The sequence below is a fragment of the Mycetomoellerius zeteki genome, unplaced genomic scaffold (assembly GCF_001594055.1).
Source record: "Mycetomoellerius zeteki isolate Tzet28-1 unplaced genomic scaffold, Tzet1.0 scaffold94, whole genome shotgun sequence".
NCBI lineage: Eukaryota > Metazoa > Arthropoda > Insecta > Hymenoptera > Formicidae > Mycetomoellerius > Mycetomoellerius zeteki.
In genome coordinates this window covers 744,708-765,989 of record NW_017257979.1, presented here as the reverse complement: position 1 = coordinate 765,989, position 21,282 = coordinate 744,708, and the positions used below count along the sequence as shown (strand labels likewise).

The following is a 21,282-nucleotide window of genomic DNA, read 5'->3' as shown; positions in this document are numbered from 1 at the left end:
ATTTAAATATGACAGTTGTTTACATCAATAATCCATTAACTTTATTTTTAATTTTATTTTAACTTTATTTTACGTTAACTTTATTTTATCTTTGTAAAAAATTTAATGACGAATTAGTATTTTATAGCAATATACAGTTTACAAATTTCTGATTAAATCGTTGAAATTATCAATGAATTCAAAATTGCTACAGAAATGAAGTAATTTATGCTTCACTTTCAGATAATAACATATCAAAGACTCGATAAGTTTGTTAATTTTTTCTATATACATATTTTAATTCTTCTATATATTTTTAATAGATTTTTTAATATCACTGAATATCAAGAACAGTATAAGTGTATGTATATAAACTTACAGTACACCATTCTCTTTTATAATAATACATTTATAACTTGCGTTTGACACGCCATTTAAAGTTAAAATAAAATCAGTACTGTAATATCGTGACAACTACGGATTACAATGCAAGAGCGAAAAGGGTTTTGCAAAATCTGGCATAGACTTTTTTACATTTTGCGGCGTACGTATGGCCGCGCAGTGGGTTCTTGTTCGCTCTGCTGCATTACGTGCACCGAACACATTTACAGTACGAGCGCGTTGGATGCATCGCCGTTGTTACACGCCGATTTTCCTCGTCTACACGGCAACGCGCCCCTGATTTATTCTACGGAACTTCCCGTGTTCGGCCATCTAATGTACCATAGTCATATAGCTATCCCGTTGCACACGTGGCTACATGCATCAGCTAACTACGAGGCTGCACTTTTTCACCCGTCCATTCCCTTCCAGTTTCTGCAGAATTAGTGTCGTTAATTTCATGCACCGTCTTGATTTATAATTAACCGATAAAACAAAACATACAGTTTGTGTAGAATAATTAATGTTCAATTATGTGGCTTTATATACATATATATAATTTTTGTTATACAAACTTACCAAAGTTAATGGTCCAAAATTATATAAGGTTGTGAAGAACATTTGTAATAAACAATTTTTTACAACATAGTTGAAGAAGAATTATTTACAATAAATGTTTTTCACAATTTTATATAATTTTAAGTTATATAATTTTATTCTTCGAATTTTGACCTTCAAAATAAAAAAATCGTTTAATTATGTTAACTTTAATAAAAAAATATATTAATTTAAAACATATTTATTAATTTTAAACAATATTAAGTGAGCTATTAATTTTGTCTAAAAATTATTAGTATTATTATTACATGGAACATATACCTATTAGATAAATATTCTTTGATTGAGAAGCTTGTTAAAAAAAAAAACGTATAGTTTTACGTATCACAAGGTTTACTTGCCCGTTTACATAGATCATGAAAATTCGTTGTCGAGAAAGTCGAAAGCTGGATGTCCCGATTCACTTATTTACTGCAGCAACAGAGCAAGCGCCATTAGCGTAAAGTTAATTCTAGTTAAAGTAGAAAACTCGCGAAATTACCGCCGAGCTAGGCAACATATTATTAGCCAGCTTGCAGTCGTTTTCGCTGGCGACTTCCGCAATGTTACATATAGCTGTCTGCGGTACATGTTAAATGCAAAATGCATAGAATGCAAAATGCTAGCAACAGAATCATTCTTCAAAAATTTCTTAGATTATTTACTACATTTATATGTTATATTCAATTTACAAATGTGTAGTATAGAGAAACAACAGTAAAGTATAATTCTACTCACAATAAGTTACTTATTTTGATCTCTAATTATTGTTTTTTTTAATTATAACATACAAATGATTGATTTTTTTATATAAAAAATATCCAAATATACAATATTCTTTATATTAGTATTATTATGTTATATTATTGTTACAACTGTTACAATAAAAATTGCTCGACAAATAGTATCTATTAATCCAAAAATAACAAAGAGAGGAATAAAATATTTTGTAAGCGTTTTCTTATCATTTGTGCAGGCATACAATATTTGAAGCAACTCGACGTTGTAATAGAATTAGTTATAGTCTTGCAAACAACAAAGAATCCAGGCTAACTGCGCAACGTCGATCGATGAAATTGCTTTGTGTTGGCCGAAAAGATTTATGGAAATGCCGGTCGTGTCAAATAGTCGAATAAATTCAATCTTACATCTTGCTGTGTCACAATTCTGGTTTTCGTCTGCTTCGCCGCGAAATACAATTTAATAATAATTATTTCCACGCGCCACAAAACGATGAGAACAACGTGGCAAAAATCGAGTGCCTCATAACAAGAACACCGGAAATACGCTCAGTCGACCGGGAATGCACGGTATGCCTTTATAAGCAAAACTGGAATCTCCAGTAATCCAATTAGGCAAAGACGCGCGAATTACCGCGAATCCCCTTTCTCGAATTCACGCTTGTTCCTCGGCACAATCCCTCCAGCTTTCCATCCCGCGGTTAACTCGAGAACGATTCAACCTCCTATTTTGCTCCTCTGCCTATAAACGACGGGGCGAAAAGCTTAAGAGTCTCGAGTGACTCTCCGGATTTGACGACTGCGACGCATTTTCCCATTGTTTGTCATTGATTCGAAGCAGAATGTAGATTTTACACTTCACTTACACACTAAAAAACTGCTGATCTTTTTTATTGAAAATTTGTGTAGTTCAATTCTTATTTCCTTTCTTCCAAACATCTTTCGTTAATTAAATCGAGTGATAGATATTTTCATCAAGTATTTTGGATAAGAATGTCTGAATTATGTTAAGATTTATATTTGATTAAGATGATCTTGAAATGTATTTCACGTCGACTGAATTTTTTCCTTTCGCGTTTTCTCGATTTTCACTCGAATGAAACGTTAATTCCGTCGAGATCGACCCGCACGGCCTTCAAAGATCTCATAGCGTTCGCCACCGCCGCGCCGCAGAAGAAATTGAACAAGCATTTATGATCGTTCTGTGGCTTAGTTTCACGCTTGACGATTTACGATATCATTTCTATCGGGGAAATATAGAGAATCAGCCGTGTAACGTCTCGAGTACGTTTACAATCGTCGTCGTTATTCAACGAGATTAGCTCTTTGGTCTCATTCCCTCCTGTAGTCTTTTTTCCTTTGTCCCTTTTTGCGTCGATCTCACTCTCTCTCTCTCTCTCTCTCTCTCTTTCTGTTCCCATGCCGCTTTCGCTCGTCCTTTCCAAACATTTTCGCCCGGATAGACGACGAATCTCAGCCGGCCGGAAAATATACGTTCCTGCTAAATAAAACATTGTCGGGGACTGGGTGCGGAGTGCAGCGCGAGGATAAATGGACGAGAAAGCTCGCGACGGGGTTATATCTGGGAAAAGTGTCGGAAAAGAATAGTACGGATATACCGCTCGTCTCGCCTGCAACCCTGATTTCTCTCTTCCTTTTACTCTCCTCCTCTCTTTCTTCTCTCTACGCTTTCACGCGCATTTGCTTTTCTCTTATTCGCAAGTTTCCCACAATGCATGGCGCGATAAGCCGATTTTATCTTTGCTACATATTGAGGCTTTGGAACTTTCGAAACCACGATATTGCAATTAAGCCGCGTGCATACCATCAAAGATTTACCGAATTATTCTAAAGTCGCAATGTACATACATTGTCAGTATGCTTATTAAATTGATGTTTATGCATTAGAAAATTCTTCTATTTTTCATTAGTTGTTATAAATAAAATTATTTATATATTTTTCCAAAAGGGATTAAAAATTTACTTTTTAATAAAAAAATATGTTAAACGTTTAATATGGCTATTTTAGATAATAAGAATTATTTCAATATTCAATTTCTAATTTGACTAAACAATATGAACTTTTCGAATTTTAATAATAATATATTTTAATAATAATATTTTAATAATAATCATTTTAATAATAATATATGTATATTGAAGTACATATTATGTTTTTATTAGAGATATGAGATTATAAAATTTTATATAAGACTTTATAAAATGGGTGGATTTATTAAAAAGATCTAAGATTGCAAGCTGGCTAAATAATGCCATACTTTCACGGATCAGGCTGTTCTTTTTAAGTAATTACGTGTTCGCATTGTAACAATGTAGGTGGTTCACCTCGATCGTTACCTCGTGACACGCGTGATCGAGAGTTACGAGTCACGATTCCGTCGGTGGGTAAATCCAGGCCGCATTCGTAAATTTTACGTGCGACTCGGACGGATTTAACGATTTTCAATGAAATATTATGAGTTCGCATCCGTTCGACAAATCGACGATTTTGATAAATCAGTCAATAATGCTCGTGAAATGCTCTGTTTCCTTCAGTCCATTGCATAACAGGAAATTCTCCAATAAAGCACATTTCCTTCTTGAGTTATTATGAAGAATACTCAAAACTATTTTCTTCAAATCTTTTATTTAACAATGAGTAGAAAGAAAAACTTTGACAAATAAATCTTACTACAAAAGCGACCTTAAAATAGGTCGCAAAGCTTTAGAAGTGCACTCTTTGACAGATTTTTCCTTAGGGAAAGTTTAATTGGACTCTACACTTTTTCAGAACTTTTTAATTTTCAACATTAAATATATCCTCGAAGTCCACTTGTGATACTAAATTAAAGATAAAACTTTGTTATTTATCTTTAATTTTATATTTCTTTTTAAATAAAACCTTTTTTATTTCTATTTACTTTTAACTCGTAAGTTATTGACATCTGATCATTTTCATTAAATTGAAAATCTATACATATACTTATATAAACGATACTTATAGAAACGATTATACTTAAATAGAAACGATAATTAAAAAGTTGAAATACGCGCTATTTAATAATTTAATTTAATATTTATATTAAAAGGAACTTTTTTACGATAATATAATTCCAAAAATAATAATTCTCATGCAAATAAAATATATTATCGAATTACTTTCTGGACACGTCTTGGCTCACATATACAAGATACATTCAAATACGTAGAATATTATGTATTTTGTTGTTTCATATTAATATATCACTTTCTCTCCTTAAGTTTTGGTATTAACAGTGTTTGTAAATCAATGCTCCATTTGTTTCTTGCGCTGTGGAGTGACTTGATCTTCCTTCAAGTACTCGCAACCAAGTATCATCCCTTCCGCTTCATAGTGCCAGCAATCAGAACGTTTCTAAGACGTTTCTTCCGTCTTTTAATTAACGCGCCAGCCGTTTTCGGTGCTGCTTTAATTAACTGAGTGAACTTCTCTGGAGGGCGACCGAGTTTCAAGAATTAATAAGCGCGAATGTAATGTTTACAGGTAGCATAATAATTAATTTCTACGGTAACTAAATTTCGTGGCGCTGTCGAATGCGTCGTGAAACGTCATTCAAACATGGGATATTAATTTGTTGACTATATTTGTCGTTAATAGCATTCGATATACTAATTGAAGAGTTTATTTTGAAACATAGATATTGCATTAATGAGATGATGACAAATATTCAACAATTTTAATAACAAATAATTTTTATTTTCTAAAAATATTAAGATAGTCTGAGAATAAAGGCTCGAATTAAAAATCTGACATAAATTAGATATATCGAGTGTCAAAAAGAGAAAAGGGTCGAAAATATAAATTCTTTCATTATGTTAAATAATATTTTATGGATATTATAATATCTCATATTGATTGTAAACGATATGCTACAGCGTTGTCCTACTTTGGGGATGTAGGGCAATAAATTATTTAATATTATTTAATAAATAATGTTATGAAAACACAGCTCTCGTATTGTCTTCGATTATTAATGAATAGCGGTGAATTATCATCGAGCTAAAGCTCTTCATTAAATGTTCAATAGCCTTTTTATGCATATAACGATTTTGCTTGCATATTATGTGTTGATTATAATTCACTGATTAAACGGTAATAAATATATCTGTGAAGAGTGTGATGTTAATCGTCTGGAAAAAACCAAGTGTTGAAATTTGTATATACAAATTCACGTATACAAACAATATTTATCGGTATATAACGATCGTTCTCATTAATAATTAGACATTCCGCTATGTTAATTTCTCAACCTCAGTCAAGTTTGAAATTTCACAACGGAATGAAAAAGCTGGCAATTATGTTTTAGTATTTTATGCTTAATTTATCAAGAAATCAGCACGCTTTGCGCTACTTGAAGCATTTTGTAACTTTATGATTTTCACGGAGAGACGCAGAAAATTACAAAGATGCAAACGAAAAGATGCCCAGCGAAATTTTCTAAAGACCTCGCGCAAAATTGGCTGGTATCTGGGTTAAGTCGTCCGCGTCGGATTCAGGTATATTTTCTTATTCATGTGCGTGCTCGTCGAATAATCCGGCATAATCTGTCACGAAATCGCTAAGCCTCGAGTAGCTCGGGCTTACATGACGTCTCAAAAACGTCTCGACGAGAGATGGCCGCGATATTAAATCCCGGCACAGGTGTATTTTATTCCACCGCGATATACCGCGAAAGTATTTTTTGTGTACTTGGTTCCGATACTTCCGATTCCGGAATGCTTATATGATATATATTTCCGTTATTGCATCGTATGTTTTCATTTTTAATATCATGAGTCTTGATGTTGATCTACATTAATAACATTGATTGGATCGTTATCATTCTCACATATTTTCCTGCCGTTTTTATGTCACGTTGCTCTACCCGTTAAACTCATTGTTATTTATGAATGAAGAGTCGTCATTCGTTTTCTAGCGATAAATTTACCTGCGTCCGTGTAATTTCGCGACGTTCTCATTTTGTGCGCCAACTCTGCGGCTCGCTGCGGAAGTTTTACGGGTATTCAAGACGAACGCGTGTCTCCTCATATTTATGACAAGCACCTTAATGCTCGGGTACGATGTGTCGACACGAACCTCCTACCACGGGGACTTTCAGCGACTTACTCTCGTTATATCGCCCGAAAGATAATTCTCATCTTAAAGTGACGCATTATATCTCGCGACGTGTTTAACGATGCGCCTTATACTCGTTTCATTCCGGAGACGGCTCGTTGCGCGCTCGTCCTACAAAAGATTGCTTAGAAAGGGGCTAAGTGCTAGCAGTGCTTTCGATGGTAGTAAAAATTTTTGACAGAGTATTCTTCATACAACCTAAAACCATTCTCCTTTCTATTAATTTAACAACGAGAAGATTAATAAAAGATAAATGACGTTCTGAATCTCGTTATATATTTTTTATCATATTTATTACGTTTCTATTCATGATACTTACAACTTAAACTTAAACACAATTGTTTTTTAAATCGCATTTTTCAAAAATATCTCAACTTTAATATATTATTTAATATATTTTTTATATTATCTTCGTCGGTTGCTTTAAAGTCAAATCTTTTTAAACTACATAGAGACAATTTAAAAATTTAGCTAGACCTGAAAATAATTGTGTGTGATGATCAAAATAATTATATATTTATTTTATTACAATGTTCGAACAAAATTATTTTCACATCATTGCAACTAGTTAAATTTTTACGTACTTCAGCAAAACTGTTCTTTCTGTGTAATATATCGCTATATCATTCACTGGTATTACAAAAGTAACTGAAAGTAATAATAAAAGTTTCATTCAAATCTCATAACACGCATATCTTTTCGATGGAGAGTGAGCGTAATTATATTCGCAAGGGTTACTGCGTTAATCCTTTCTACGAAACCTGCTAAACGAAAGTTATGCTATGAGGTGCCTCCAAGGATTTATCCGCAAGGGATGTGCTCAACAAGAAACGTTCTTAAACTACTATTAAAAGTCGTACTTACTTTTATACCTCCCGTGAATGAAACTTTACTGTCTCGTCCGCAATTCATTTGTTCGTAGCAACTTGACAGTCAACTTATTTCGAATTTAGCATTCGGTTCTACGTCAAGTAAGAAGTTAAAAGTTAAAAGATGAGAATATATATTGTTAAACAGCTGCCTTCTTTTCTCATTTGTTTTCATTGGAATTATGGGAGTTTAATAGAGCGTCAACGAGATAAGATCTCGCATTATTCAAAATAAACTTGAAAATCAATTCCCTCGTGGGAATATGCAGCAGAATTGATAGGAAATTACGAGTATCTCTCATAAGTCTAAACGAAAATGAATTTCCGAGATCGATTGTCAATGTCGCTGTCTGTCACACGTCCCGGCTTCCTTCCTCGTGTCGAAAAACGAACGAGTGTACGAGAAATTCATTCGCAACGCGGCAAGAGACAAATTGGTAGAAAAGAACGAAATATTGAAAACGTCGTTCACGCCAAAATATGTTCTTCGACTTTGCAATTTTCTTTCATATCGTGAAACTAATATTGCTATGTCAGAAAGAAAAAAACCAAATTTCTATTTACATTTTGCAATCAATGTATGTAATCACTTTTCTTTCACTTAGGCTTTGTATAAATATTACAGCAACAATTATTTTATAAATACTGAGGCAATGTTTTAAACACAAATTATAATATTAGCAGTCGTCGTAGACCAATCGAAGATCCAGATTAATTTCGAGCGTCGAAAATATATTATGTATATTTTCTATTTCGGACTTATATGTACACGCACTGGGATTAATTGCGGAAGCGATTATTAGCATTTTTTCTAAAATACAACTGGCACCAACGATAGCCATGCACCATGCAATGAACGTCGCGCAAACATGCGACGCCGATCATTCTAAAATCGATTCTCGATGTTGCTGACCCTCGTGCGTCCACACGTGGTCGAACTTGGGCCAACGCACGCTATTGGACTGCCATTTTAAAGAAGGCCGGATCAACAGTAAACAGGCGACTCCACGGCGCTTTGGTCACCTTCACCAGCCCAGAGTCCCACCTGGTAAGCCTCAGTATCCAAAGCTTGAAAAAAAAATCAGCAAGTGAAAGAGATGAAGCTGAGAGCTCAGCTCGCGAGCTCTCGTTTGGCCCGGACACGCACCTGTATATACCTAATTGGCTAACTTTCACGCGAGAACTTAGCTTCTTAGAGAGAAGTGGTCACCAGAGCACCTTCTTCTTCTTCTTCTTCTTTATCTTCCTCTTCTTCTTCATTTTTTATTATTTTTCTCTTCTTATTTCTACATTCGATTTTGAAAATAGATGCTGAATAGCGAAAGATAAAAATATTAAAGTATTTCTTCAAAAATAAATATATATGCACATATAGACATATGATATTATAATATAGTAAAATTATGAGAATTTCTTATTATTGTGGCATGTTGTTGATTCGTAGATAAAACGAAAGTATCAAACGTTACTTTCTGAATTAACTGTCTCTTACGATAGTAAAAAAATGACTTTGTTTTCTCTACAAAGAAAATTTATAGAATATTTAGAAATACTATGAAATACGCGGTTTAGAAATACTATAAAAATACTTTACGAGTGGTTATAAACGTTTACACTATACAAATCGAAAAACTACCAATTTTACTGTGTCTAATAGAATTTTCGACCACTTGTTTGTGCTAGATTTTACGAATTGTTTATTTTAATCATGTTGAGTATCATTTTTATATAAATACAGAGAAAAAATTAATAAGCAAATTAGACACCTTAATGAAATTAAATAAAACAGATATATTCGCGCGGATATTATACAATATTTCGTGACAATTTTTGGATAAACGAATACTATTTTCAAATAAGAGAAAAATTTTACTTTTGATTGAACATTATTTTTTAGTGTACGATTTTACAATATATTATTGCAATTGTTGCGTTTATGGTTATTGATCGTTGTTCGAAATATATGGTATATGAATAAATCGGGAAATAGTAATAGTAATAACACAGTTTTTAATATACGGAGTTGTGAGTTCCGTATACATATAAGAAAGAAAAAATTCCATATGAGAAAGTCACGTACAATATTTGAACGATCAAATGTTTCAATATTCGAATGCATCTATCCTATTTACGACTCTCATCCTACATCCAACTTTATTATTTCTATCTGCTATTCTCTTTTCTTTTCTCTTTATTCCTATTGAAAAGACACGCAACTTGTGAAAAGGATGATTGATACGATATGAAATCTTTTGTTAAGTTTATAAAAATCTTTATGACAGAGAAATAGATCACTATCGTATATTACATCTAATAATAAGATATTAAATTACTAGTTACTACACACGTATGTGAATATATAATTTTAGATTATTAGCGTTGATTCTTAAATTAAAATTAATATTCTATAAAATATTTGACTTGGCCCTATCAATAGTCGTATCAAGATAATCCTTTCCATGAGTGCTTTCTTGCGAATGGTTAGGAGATCAGCCACAATATGTACATAGCTCACGCGTGGATAATATACGCACATGACACTTAAGCTAGCTCTATAGGTACACCACTGGTCATTGCACATGCACGCAATAATCTACGCTCCTCTTACCATCATCATCTCTATCATTAACGCGATCTAATATCTTTGCACGTGTATGATACAATCTGATTCGGAGCTAGACCGAAATTTCTTGTTTTTTCTTTTAAAAAAAAAATTTTACTTTCTTTTTTAAAGAAAGAAATCAGAATAACCAATCTTTTTATAATAAAAATATAAAACTTTTGCGCAAATTTACAAATTGATTTTTTACCACAACTCGAATCCACTTCTATTTACTTTGAAATGACTGTGAGTACGATTAATAAAATCAAACTGTTTCTTGGCGCGAATATGGTTAACTTTTAACAGATTAAAGTGATTACTGAAACTCTGATTTTAAATCGATTGGTAATGAATTGCGGATCATTTCATCGAATCATCCTCTCTGCCTCACGGAATGAGTGATCAATGAGCGTCTGACAATTGCCATTAGCTCGAGCACCAAGCTGCATGAGGAAAGGAGAACGAACGAAATGCACCCGCCTGCATGTTGACGCCAAAAATTACGTCTAATTGTATTTTCAGGACGAAAGAGCAGATCGACGTTGATTGGTTCCCACTGTTACCGGTCATGCTGAAACATATTTGTGAGAGTATATTAACACATTTGTATGAGAAATGTACACTAAGAAGCAGATTGAATTAAATAGAATCTTTCAAAAAAAAGTATAAAATATAATAAATATAATATCGCATAAAGCTTAAAATTTGAATGTATATTATTTTTCACACTGAAATATTATTAAGCGCTCAGATCAGATTGAATAAAACATTTTCTCATTTAGTTGTATTATTCACATATTAGTCTAATATCATTTATTATTGCTTAAAATTTTAATTAATAAAGTTTGTTTTTATAAATCCTTTTTCTTTTAAAATTTCTTTCATGAACTTGAAAAAGTTTAATTTATGATATACTCTTATATGTGAAAAATGTAATTTGTGAAGTACTTATTTTTAAATATTTATATATAGGGTAATTTTTACAAATATATTTGTTTAGAATAGAAAGCTAATATAAAATTAAAGCATAATATATTATTATTACAGATTTTGTAGCATGATATGATGATTCATAATTAAATTATATAATCTGGTATTTACATATAATTATTAAATTAATTATAGTTTCAATATACAATAAAACATACGCAATCTCTCAGAATAGAAATTTAAATAAGTACTTATTAAAAAATCATGTACACTAGATTTATTCGTTATGTTATATAATACAATGCACAATTTTCATTGTAACAGAATAAAATATTAAGGTTAATGTATGATGATAATGAATAATGTGATTATAATGAAAATTGTACATTTGGATATTAAATATAAACGTTCAAATAATTTGTTGTCTATTGTTATATTTATAATTATGATTTTATATTTATATAATCACGAAATAACAAATGCTCTGTAATAAAAATTATATGCGTTGACAAAGTATATGAACGAAAGGCTTATACATTTATTTATTATTATTATTAAACATAAACGGATATTAAAATATTGCTTAAATTAAAAGCTTTATGAAACTTACTCCGTCTTAATAATATTAGAAACTTCAAATCTGCTTCTAATTGTATGTCACAAATATGTCATACTGTGTCTGCAATATTAATAGCCACTGTATCAGCATTACTCGGCAACAATGGGAAAAGCGCGACATATTATTGACACAATGTCTATCAAAGAGAGAGAAAGAGAGAGAAGAAATTAGGAAGAATGAGAGCGAGAGAGAGAGAGAGAGAGAGATGTTTCAAATCGATCAAAATATACCATAATCGATAATCAATTCCAGAATCAGTCTCAGCCCGTCTCACAGTCGTTTCACACGATACAGACACGTAACATACACGATACACACATATATTACAATCGTGTTCCACTTTGTTTCTCCCATCCTCCGCGAGTAAGATCGTCCTAAATTCTCGTCTATTAAGCCTCGACATATATGTATACCGCGCACACTAACCACGACACCAATATCGTAACTCTTGCGCAGCTGCAACACGGTGGGGCTCTGGGTAAGAAAACACTTGGAATAACTTTGAATATATATTTTTCGATTACTTCGTGCCAAAAGTTCCTTTACTCCATCTCATTCCGACAATAACCCCCAGGGCATTCGTCTCCTTTATCTTTTCTTTCTTCGAAATTCTTTAATTTACGAGATTCTTCTCTTTAACTTACGAGAGATTACATACACATTTCTTTTATAGTCTTCGGGCTTTGAATGAATTTTCTTTTTAAAATTAAACACTTGAATAGAATATTTTTATTTATTTTATTTAAAAATCAATACAGTTGATAAATTTCCCTCCTAATATTTGATTCTCCCAGTCTTTTCAATATTTAATAAATATCGATGCTTGTCTTAAATTTATTTTAAGTGATTTATAATTGAGAATTAAATTCAAAATTTTTTCCATAATCTCTTACTTATATATTGTATTATAACTATAATAATCATACATAAAATAATAATATTAATTGTAAAGTCTAATTATATAATTATATGTATATAACTGCATGTGCTGACTTAGATTATCTTTCAACACACATTTTATATTTATGTCCGTATCTATCTTTTTTTTACATCATATGACATATCAAAGTTATATCTAGTTATATCTAATTTTGGCCTAAATTCTGCCACGATTTATAGATCGCTTAAAATGAATTGAAAGTATCGTATATCCAATTTCTATTTTTCTCTTAATCATTACTCGAATGCGGAAAAGTATTAAAAGAAACCCCTGCTTCTAAATTTTAGAGGAAGTTCCATTTCTTTCCTACCACCGATTCTTCCCGAGTTGTTTACGATGTATTTCAGGATTCTTAATCGCTCACGTGGACTTGCTCTTCATCGTCGATGGAGTTTGCAGGTGAGAGATCATTTAATCGATCTTTTGAGGCGGGATACGAGCCCTGAACGTAAACACTTGACTTTTAACAAAGCCACCGTGTTACGGAGCACGACACAGTTACTGGGGTTGTAAGCCGGGCTATAACGTTTCGCGCATCAGACTCAGAAGTAGCTTGCAGGAAGCAGCTTGCGGTTTCTGAATTCTGGATAGCTTTGCTCGAAGCTCGACAGGCAAACACAGAACGTGAATTAATATGTACAAAGGCTGTCACGTGTGACGTTTAAAATAGAGGATAATTGAACCGCCAATCGCGTATATCCCGAGTATCATTATAAATTAATACATTATATCAAAGTGTAACATTTATTGCTTGCATTCCAAGCATGTCATTTTGATCAGTTACCTTTAATTACTATTCGAATCATTCCGTCCACGAGCAGTCCGAATGAGATTCTATAATTTTAATTTATAATTAAAAAAAGGTTTAATATGCCGCATTATCTAAAAAAATAATAAATACTGTATTAATCATGCTCCTGTATTGCTCTGTGAGATTCTTCTAATAAAAGTTGCGACATAACCTTAGTAAATAACAAGTAATTAATATACGTTGAGAGAGGCTACATTTAGCTAGTCCGGCATAATTAATTTCGTAATGTACACGGCCAGGACGAAATAACATATAATCGGGCGAGCGCGACGATTAGTTTAGATGGGTACGCCGCGGCGGGACGATCCACGTTGACGTAGTTGGGGAAACTAATCAGCCAACCAACGCGTATATGTATACCAGGCGACCTTAATCCGTCAGAATCGGTTCGCCAAGAAGGAGACGTTCCGACATGTTATCCGATAGCTCCCGATATTGCCTGCACGCTGACACATTTCCATTCGCTGGAAATCCTCGTGGGTCATGTAACGCAATCAGATGGTTGGCAGGTATTCCCACGTGGACACGACCTACCTGCCTTGCACAACAGGTTGTCTATTTACCTTGTTGGACTGCGCCGGACGTGTTTTTCTCCTTTATCAAACCTGCAAATACTTTTTTTCAATTTTGTTGACAAGCTGCGAGCAAGAGTCGAGGATAGCGTTGTCATAAGTGATTAAATAACTCCAGAATTTCAGCCGAAACTTTGTACAATATCGTATAGTTTATTACATTTTGTACAATATCGTATAGTTTACTACATTTTGAATAATTTCGCTAATTTTCTAATATAAACTTTTACGATTTCCCTTCCGTATCGCATGAAGAAAAGATTTCTCTCTGAAATACTTTAAAACAGTCAAAGTGTCTGCAGTAAAAGCTAATCGACAACACTTGCCATAAAATCCGCTTAATCATAATTGACATTCGCTGACAGACGCGAGGATTCTAGAGAATTGGTGAACCGTAAAATGAAAGGGGGCACAAGAAAGGGCGTCACCCACGGATTAGTAAATAATTTATTTCAGAAAGTAATTTAACTTTTCTAATTGATCGTCTGCTTGGTTGAGAGTTTCATGGAAAAGGCGAGGCGTAGCAGGTAGACAGAAGGGTGAATGGACGATGTAGCCAGTTTCAGGATGAAATATCCTCGACGAAGCGCCACTTTGTGCAGAGGACTAACTGAAGATGAATTTCTCGGCGTGGCTGTCTTGGTCGAATGAGATATCCGGTTTTCGTGTAATACTCGAGGAATTTCGAAATGTAACGGGATCCATAATCGAGTCTGTGCATCCGTGAACAGGACGTGACCGTGATGTGTGTTCACATACTGACACAACTTCTTTATAATTGATGCATTATCTAGTATTATAAATACTAGCAAACTTATTGACACATTGATTATCGTTATACGATCAATTTACAGTTGAAAAATTTTTATGAAATTTAATACGTTTCACGTGTTTCAAATGGTTCACTCAAATCTTTGTATTAAATTTAACACAAAATAAATGTATTAAAAAGTAACGAACATATAAAAAAATTAACACAAAGACTGTAACAGTGACACAATTTGTAAGCTACTTATATTCCAACTGAAGAAACGATCAAAACATTCCTTGCTATATACAATAATATCTTGCTGATATTATATTTAAATGCTAATATGAAAATTTATATAACTTGTACAATTACACACCGTGCTCATTTTCGTGCAGAATATATGGATATATGTATCATTTCCGATGCTGTTGATTGTTAATTTATATATCGGCTGATAATAATCGGACAATCGATAATTCATACAATTATGCAAATTGCACAAATTATATGTTTTACACGTAATATTATTGTAACGCTCAAATTTAGTAGTTAATAAAACGATGCTATCGATCATAAAGTAATCGCGTACCGAGTCATAGCTCGGCAGTCAGTTTGTTAAGGCGGATCACCGTTGAAAGCCGCTCTCGACAGTAACGCGTGTCTTCCGGAAACTTGTTGAAAGTGAGAATAAAAAAAAGTCCTAGAATGAACAAAAGAGATATACCGGAAAAGTACCGCACTCCGCCGCGTTCTTCGGAATTGTTGTTCGGAGAGATATTCGCTGCGGCGGAAGAACGTAAGAAGTAACCAAAGAAGAGTCCCGAAGATATGGTACCCGAGAACGAGTCACCCGAGATCGATCCCTTCGATTCTTCAAGAGAAAAAATTTAAGAAGATTGCCATGAAACTTAAAGGAGATTTACCGCAGTTATATTTCGTTACCATCATAGATCTTTTTACCACCAATTGTCCGCCGTGTGAAATTTTGTGATTTTCTACTTCTCCAACAACTGCGATTAATAATTACGAACCTGCTTCATTCCTAGGTATTTGCACAAGACGTTGACGACGTATTTCACCCGAAATATTCATTGTTATTCAAATGGTATTACTGCAGAAGTTGTTATGCGGCACATCGAATATTGATGCAGGAGTATTAAAGTGAATGAGACTCCGCGTTTATACATGCATTGACGGGGTTCACTGCTGATCCAAGAAAGGAAATAATTTTACATTAAAAAATAATTTAAAGATATATAATGTAAAGGACATCAGATCGACGTACAATCTTTGATATTTAATAATAAATAGGATGTTAAGATTGGCTAATATTAATTTTACAAAGACGCGCACCAGTGTCTGAAACTAAAACGGACGTTTTATTGTTCTCACATAGAATTTCTGCACATATAGAGGAAAATCATGCATAGAACCCGTTTTCTTCTTCGTACTATAGAAGAAGTTTTTAGGTTCAAGATAACCGTCTCCAGTCTCGTGGCGAGTTACGGGTTCGTTCCCAAAGGTGAAATTGGAAAAAGTTTTTCCGTTTGCGTGTGGATGCTTCTGCGGGCAGTATCAATCTCACGGACTTTTGGTATTTCAGACCCTTCGGAATCTCTATACTGATGCACGTAATGTCTCAAGTATTTTAGTAACAGATTTTAGATCGGAGTTGAGAAAATCGCGGTGATCATTTTAATATCGTTTGAGTCGCCTTTTGGTCATTTATCTGTTATCGTGTGTTTTTTTGCTTAAAAAAATATGCTTATTTATTCTATTTGAAATTCTTTTCCGCTGATACGAAATTCGAGCGTTTCGGGAATACGCGAATTTCGTGCAGACACTGGAGCACAAGTATAATTGGAGTTTCATGACAGTGGGGCTAATTTCCCTGGATGGAAAGCCGGACCGAAAACTCTCGGTAACGAGACTTATTATTTATTCTTCCTACCATGTCGCACATTCCCCTTCCCCTTTTCTCAAATCGTGGCTTTTACAGTTAGGATATGACATACAACATATCCGTTACTAAGTGCATTTCTTTCTCAAATTAAAAACACAGAACTGTTCTTTTTAATGCATACATGTATCGCGAGAAAAAAGAATTGTGATATATTCACAATCTGAAAGAGTCGTCCAAGAAACAGGCTGACTATTTTTCTGATTTTTCTTTTATTTTCTCTTTTCTTTTTTTTTTATTAACAAAATGTTAATACGCCACCCTCATTTCAGGTCACCCTTTGTGCTTTGAAATGGACACGCCGTTTATCTCTGAATTCAAATACACGTAGAACAAGAGTATTTAAAGAGCGACATGGTGGAGTCGAGTTGAATTGTAGCCATCTCATCAGACGTTGATTAACGGCGACGGACGAAATCCTTTGTCCATTTTTGTTTCGGTTGGAAAATATTGTTGGTCGTTCTTTGTTCTGTAGATGGCCTGTACGAGTGGCCTAATTACTATACGGCGTTTAAGCTAAAAAAAAAAAGAAAGGAAAGAAATAACAAGAAAACCAGGAATGCAGTCCATTTCTCCGACGACTCTTTCAGATTACGAATATCTCGCGAGGTGCTTCATTTAATTATGATTTCTCACAATAGAGGCAATACCTCTTTATTCGATTGTTATTTTAGCTTTAATTGCAAAAGAGAACTCGCTTCTTGTGTTATTTTGTCGTCGTTGTTTTTTAAACTTTGATCTTTTCTTGGTATAAGTTTATATAAATAATTATATCTGCATCCTCTTTTTCAGATGCGAATTTATTTTTATTTTTATGGAATATATGCAGATATGAATTATATCTGTGTATAATTAAATAACAGCTTGAAATTGTTGAATTGAACAGCGTTTCGTAAAAGTAAATTCGCACATAATTACACGAAAATAATAAGATATAGGAGGATATAACTCCATGTCAAAAGTTTGGAAGCACTTTTTAAAAATTGACATTTTTTAAATTACTTATTCAAATATTCATAACAATGTGCTTTTTTAACAGTAATTCTTTATATAAAAAATTGACACATTTTTTTGGGATTACTTGTTTAAATATTCATAACAATATGTATTTTTTTAATAGTAATCCTTCATTTTTTAAATAGTAATCAAATAACGGTTATTAGATTTAAAGAATTATTGTTTAAAAAAACACATTTTTGTGGATATTTGAATAAGTAATCCCAAAAACGTCAATTTTTTAAAAGTGCTTCCAAACTTTTGATTTGTACATATAAAATTATCTTTTTTATAAATAAATAAAAAAATGTTTGACACGAAAAACGCGAAAAACAGACGTATCCTTATGGCAGCATCTTGCGGTTGCTTATGTTAAATCTTTACGGAGATGAAAAGATAGAGAAGAAGTATGAGCTACAACGGGAGGATCCATTTCGTCTGATGCTGATTCATAGCGGTTAGGCGTGCTCTGCATTATTCAGAGAGCGCACCTGACCGTATAACGTCGCGCAACTTTAAATACGGCTGCATCACTTTTGACTGTCAAAGCGGATAATGTGGCACGTCGTAGACTTTTCTACTAGCTGCATCGATTGTTGTCGCAAAATCGAATAAAGGAGATGCACAGGATTTTATGCGAGAAACAATGATACGCAGATTTATGATCGGTGTATTTTATTATTTGTACACCTCATTTGTTTTTCTATTCGACATTCTATTGTCGAGATGTTATTCTCTGATTACGTTTGATTTGAACGTTTTACGCGCTGTATTTTATCTTCCTTCTTGTAATGAGCGATAAAGGAAGAATAAAACTTACAGAACGTAAACGCTCAAACACACTACTCTACGAGGTCAAAACCGAAATTTAAACTCGGTAATGAAATAAATAAACTAAATAAAATGCTATAAAAACAACAAAATAAAAGTCTTACGCTGTAAAAGAGAGAGAGAGAGAGAGAGAGAGAGAGAGAGAGAGAGAGAGAGAAAAACAAAGTATTTTTATCTAATTTAATTAAGTTTACATTCGCTAAAAGAAATTCTAAACCTTTTAAATGTTTTGGAGATTACCAGATAAGATAGTAAGAAAACGAAATGCATCGTAACGTAACAATAAATGTTATATCAGAGACAGTAATATTATGTACTGGTAGTTATAAATATTCAAAACATTAACAAATTATCATACAATTAGAAATAAAAATGTAAGGGTAATTTAATTTTAAGCAAATGAGAGGTTCGTAAAACCTATAAGAAATAATTGCAGGATAAAAAAAGTATAAAAACAACGGGATGCTTTTATTTAAATTTGGATACGGAGTTCATTCTCACGAATGTGGAAACGGCTATACACATACACTCTGCGCTCAATCCACGAACGCGCAACCCTATATTTCGACCGACTATTTCCGGTCTTTGCGCGATGCTGCTCGTACAGAATACAACATATTTTTTTTCTTGTTTCCTGCGATTTCGTTGGAACATTCTGTGTGTGGGTATGTGTATGTGTGGGTGTATATCGCTCGCTTCACTGTACGGCAGCAATTCTGTGATTTTCTCGGATTTTTCTTCACGCATGTTTGTCAACGTTCTATTATTTCGCAAACTGTTAGCGCGCGAAATGAGTTTCATACTTGGGACTGCCAAAGACACATTTTTTATTCTTTATTTCGTTTACGGATGGAAACGCACGTTGCTCGGGAATTGTTGATTCTTTAAACAGTCGCTGTAACAAGTATTGCGTGTAAAAAAAGGATACTTCCGCTTGAAATATTTTGTTTCTCGGAAAAAAATTCTCACTAGACGCGGTTGATAAAAGAATTGCTATTGCATTGGGTAAAAGTGCAACAGGCAAATATTTCTATTTGAAAAATTGAACGCAATAGGTATTGGAAAAAACAAAAGAAGTCTGTATTTTATGTAAAAAGAAATAAAAAGGATATTATTTCATATTGAAATCTGAAGGTATGTAAAAATATATAAGTGTGCGTGCATGTGTATGAATTATGTTTCTAGAGGCTAATCGCTTAGAATAATTTATTTATAAAAATCTGCTGTGTTATATATGTATTTGCAATTTCATTTATATATAATTAAGTGAAAGATTATCGTCACATTGCCAGTTTTAAAGTAGCAATAGAACTGCAGTCGAAATTTTTAAGAAAAATTAGAAAATTTTAAATAGATATTAATTATAGTTACCCAAATTTTATAATTTGCATCGATTGAATCCATGGTGAGGGCTATTTAAAAAAAATCATGAATTTAAGATATCGACTTGCGACATTTTAAATAAGCACATAAATAAACGTCCACGATCGTCACTGTAAGCCACTATTATACCGGTTGCGATGATTTCACCCGCCGTCGCTCATGCCTAAACGAGTGATCTGATTCTTTCAAGAGCTTTATGATGAATGGCGGATTCGTAAGATTGCACGTAGAGATTGTGGATGCTGGGCACGACAAGGCTAGCTCGTCCATTCTCCTCGAGGACGACGCGGCTTCTTCGCTCTTCCACACCGCTTCTTTTTCTCCTTAGGCTCCAAAGCGACGTAGTAGAAACCATCTGTCTCATTTGTTTCAGGTTCTGCCACCCTGGAAAGCCGCCAAGACCGGGACTATATCCTTCAAAATTCGTACGAACGAGCCCAATGGATTGATCATGTACAGCCGCAGCGGAGCGCAAACGAGGGTATGTATCCTTATTTAGCTTTTCCTTTTACATTAAAATAATCATCGTAACGAGAAAATCATAAGAATAATAAAATATAAAATTTTTCTCTTAATACATTTACAATAACAAGTAATACGTTATGCAAAAAAGTGGAATAATATCGAAGACAATAAAACCAAATGCGGCTGTCAAAGTGCGATTACGCGTTCAACAATTATTGGCTACTAAAAACGTTTTTCAAAATAACAAGCCGCTTTTGTCGCAAAACTCATTTGAGTCGCGGTTGCACACTCGACTGACAGTAATTTAATTATCGATGCACAATTCCACCTTCCTGTGGACACTCCGACGATCAATGAATTCTGGCGGTCAGCGACCTTCGCGTCTAAATTTTATGATTATTTGTTATTTTGATACGTTTTCAAAATATTAAATATCTATATTTTTTTTAACATAAAATTATTAAATTTAGAATACATAAATTTTGTAATTATTTTTTTAAAGTTAAATTAACAAATATTAAACTAGATGCAAAGAATAAGTTTGACTATCATAAATCAACTAATTATTTATTATTATATTTATTAAAGAAAAATGAATTAATAAATATTAATTAATTTCTAGAATTAGACACAATTTAAATATTTTATATAATTACATTATATATTTTTTGTATTATACATATTTTTTTATTAAATCTAAC

The 21,282-nt window shown here is 33.1% G+C and overlaps 1 protein-coding gene across 1 annotated transcript in view; it reads left to right on the top strand.

The window, feature by feature from the left end:
* LOC108730585 (neurexin-3) overlaps positions 1–21,282 on the top strand; it is a 132,837-nt gene that overhangs the window by 57,860 nt on the left and 53,695 nt on the right. The window contains exons 7-8 of the mRNA XM_018460361.1: positions 8,698–8,769; positions 20,490–20,597. Of these exons, the coding sequence (XP_018315863.1) occupies positions 8,698–8,769; positions 20,490–20,597 (180 nt within the window). The remainder of the gene's footprint in view (positions 1–8,697; positions 8,770–20,489; positions 20,598–21,282) is intronic.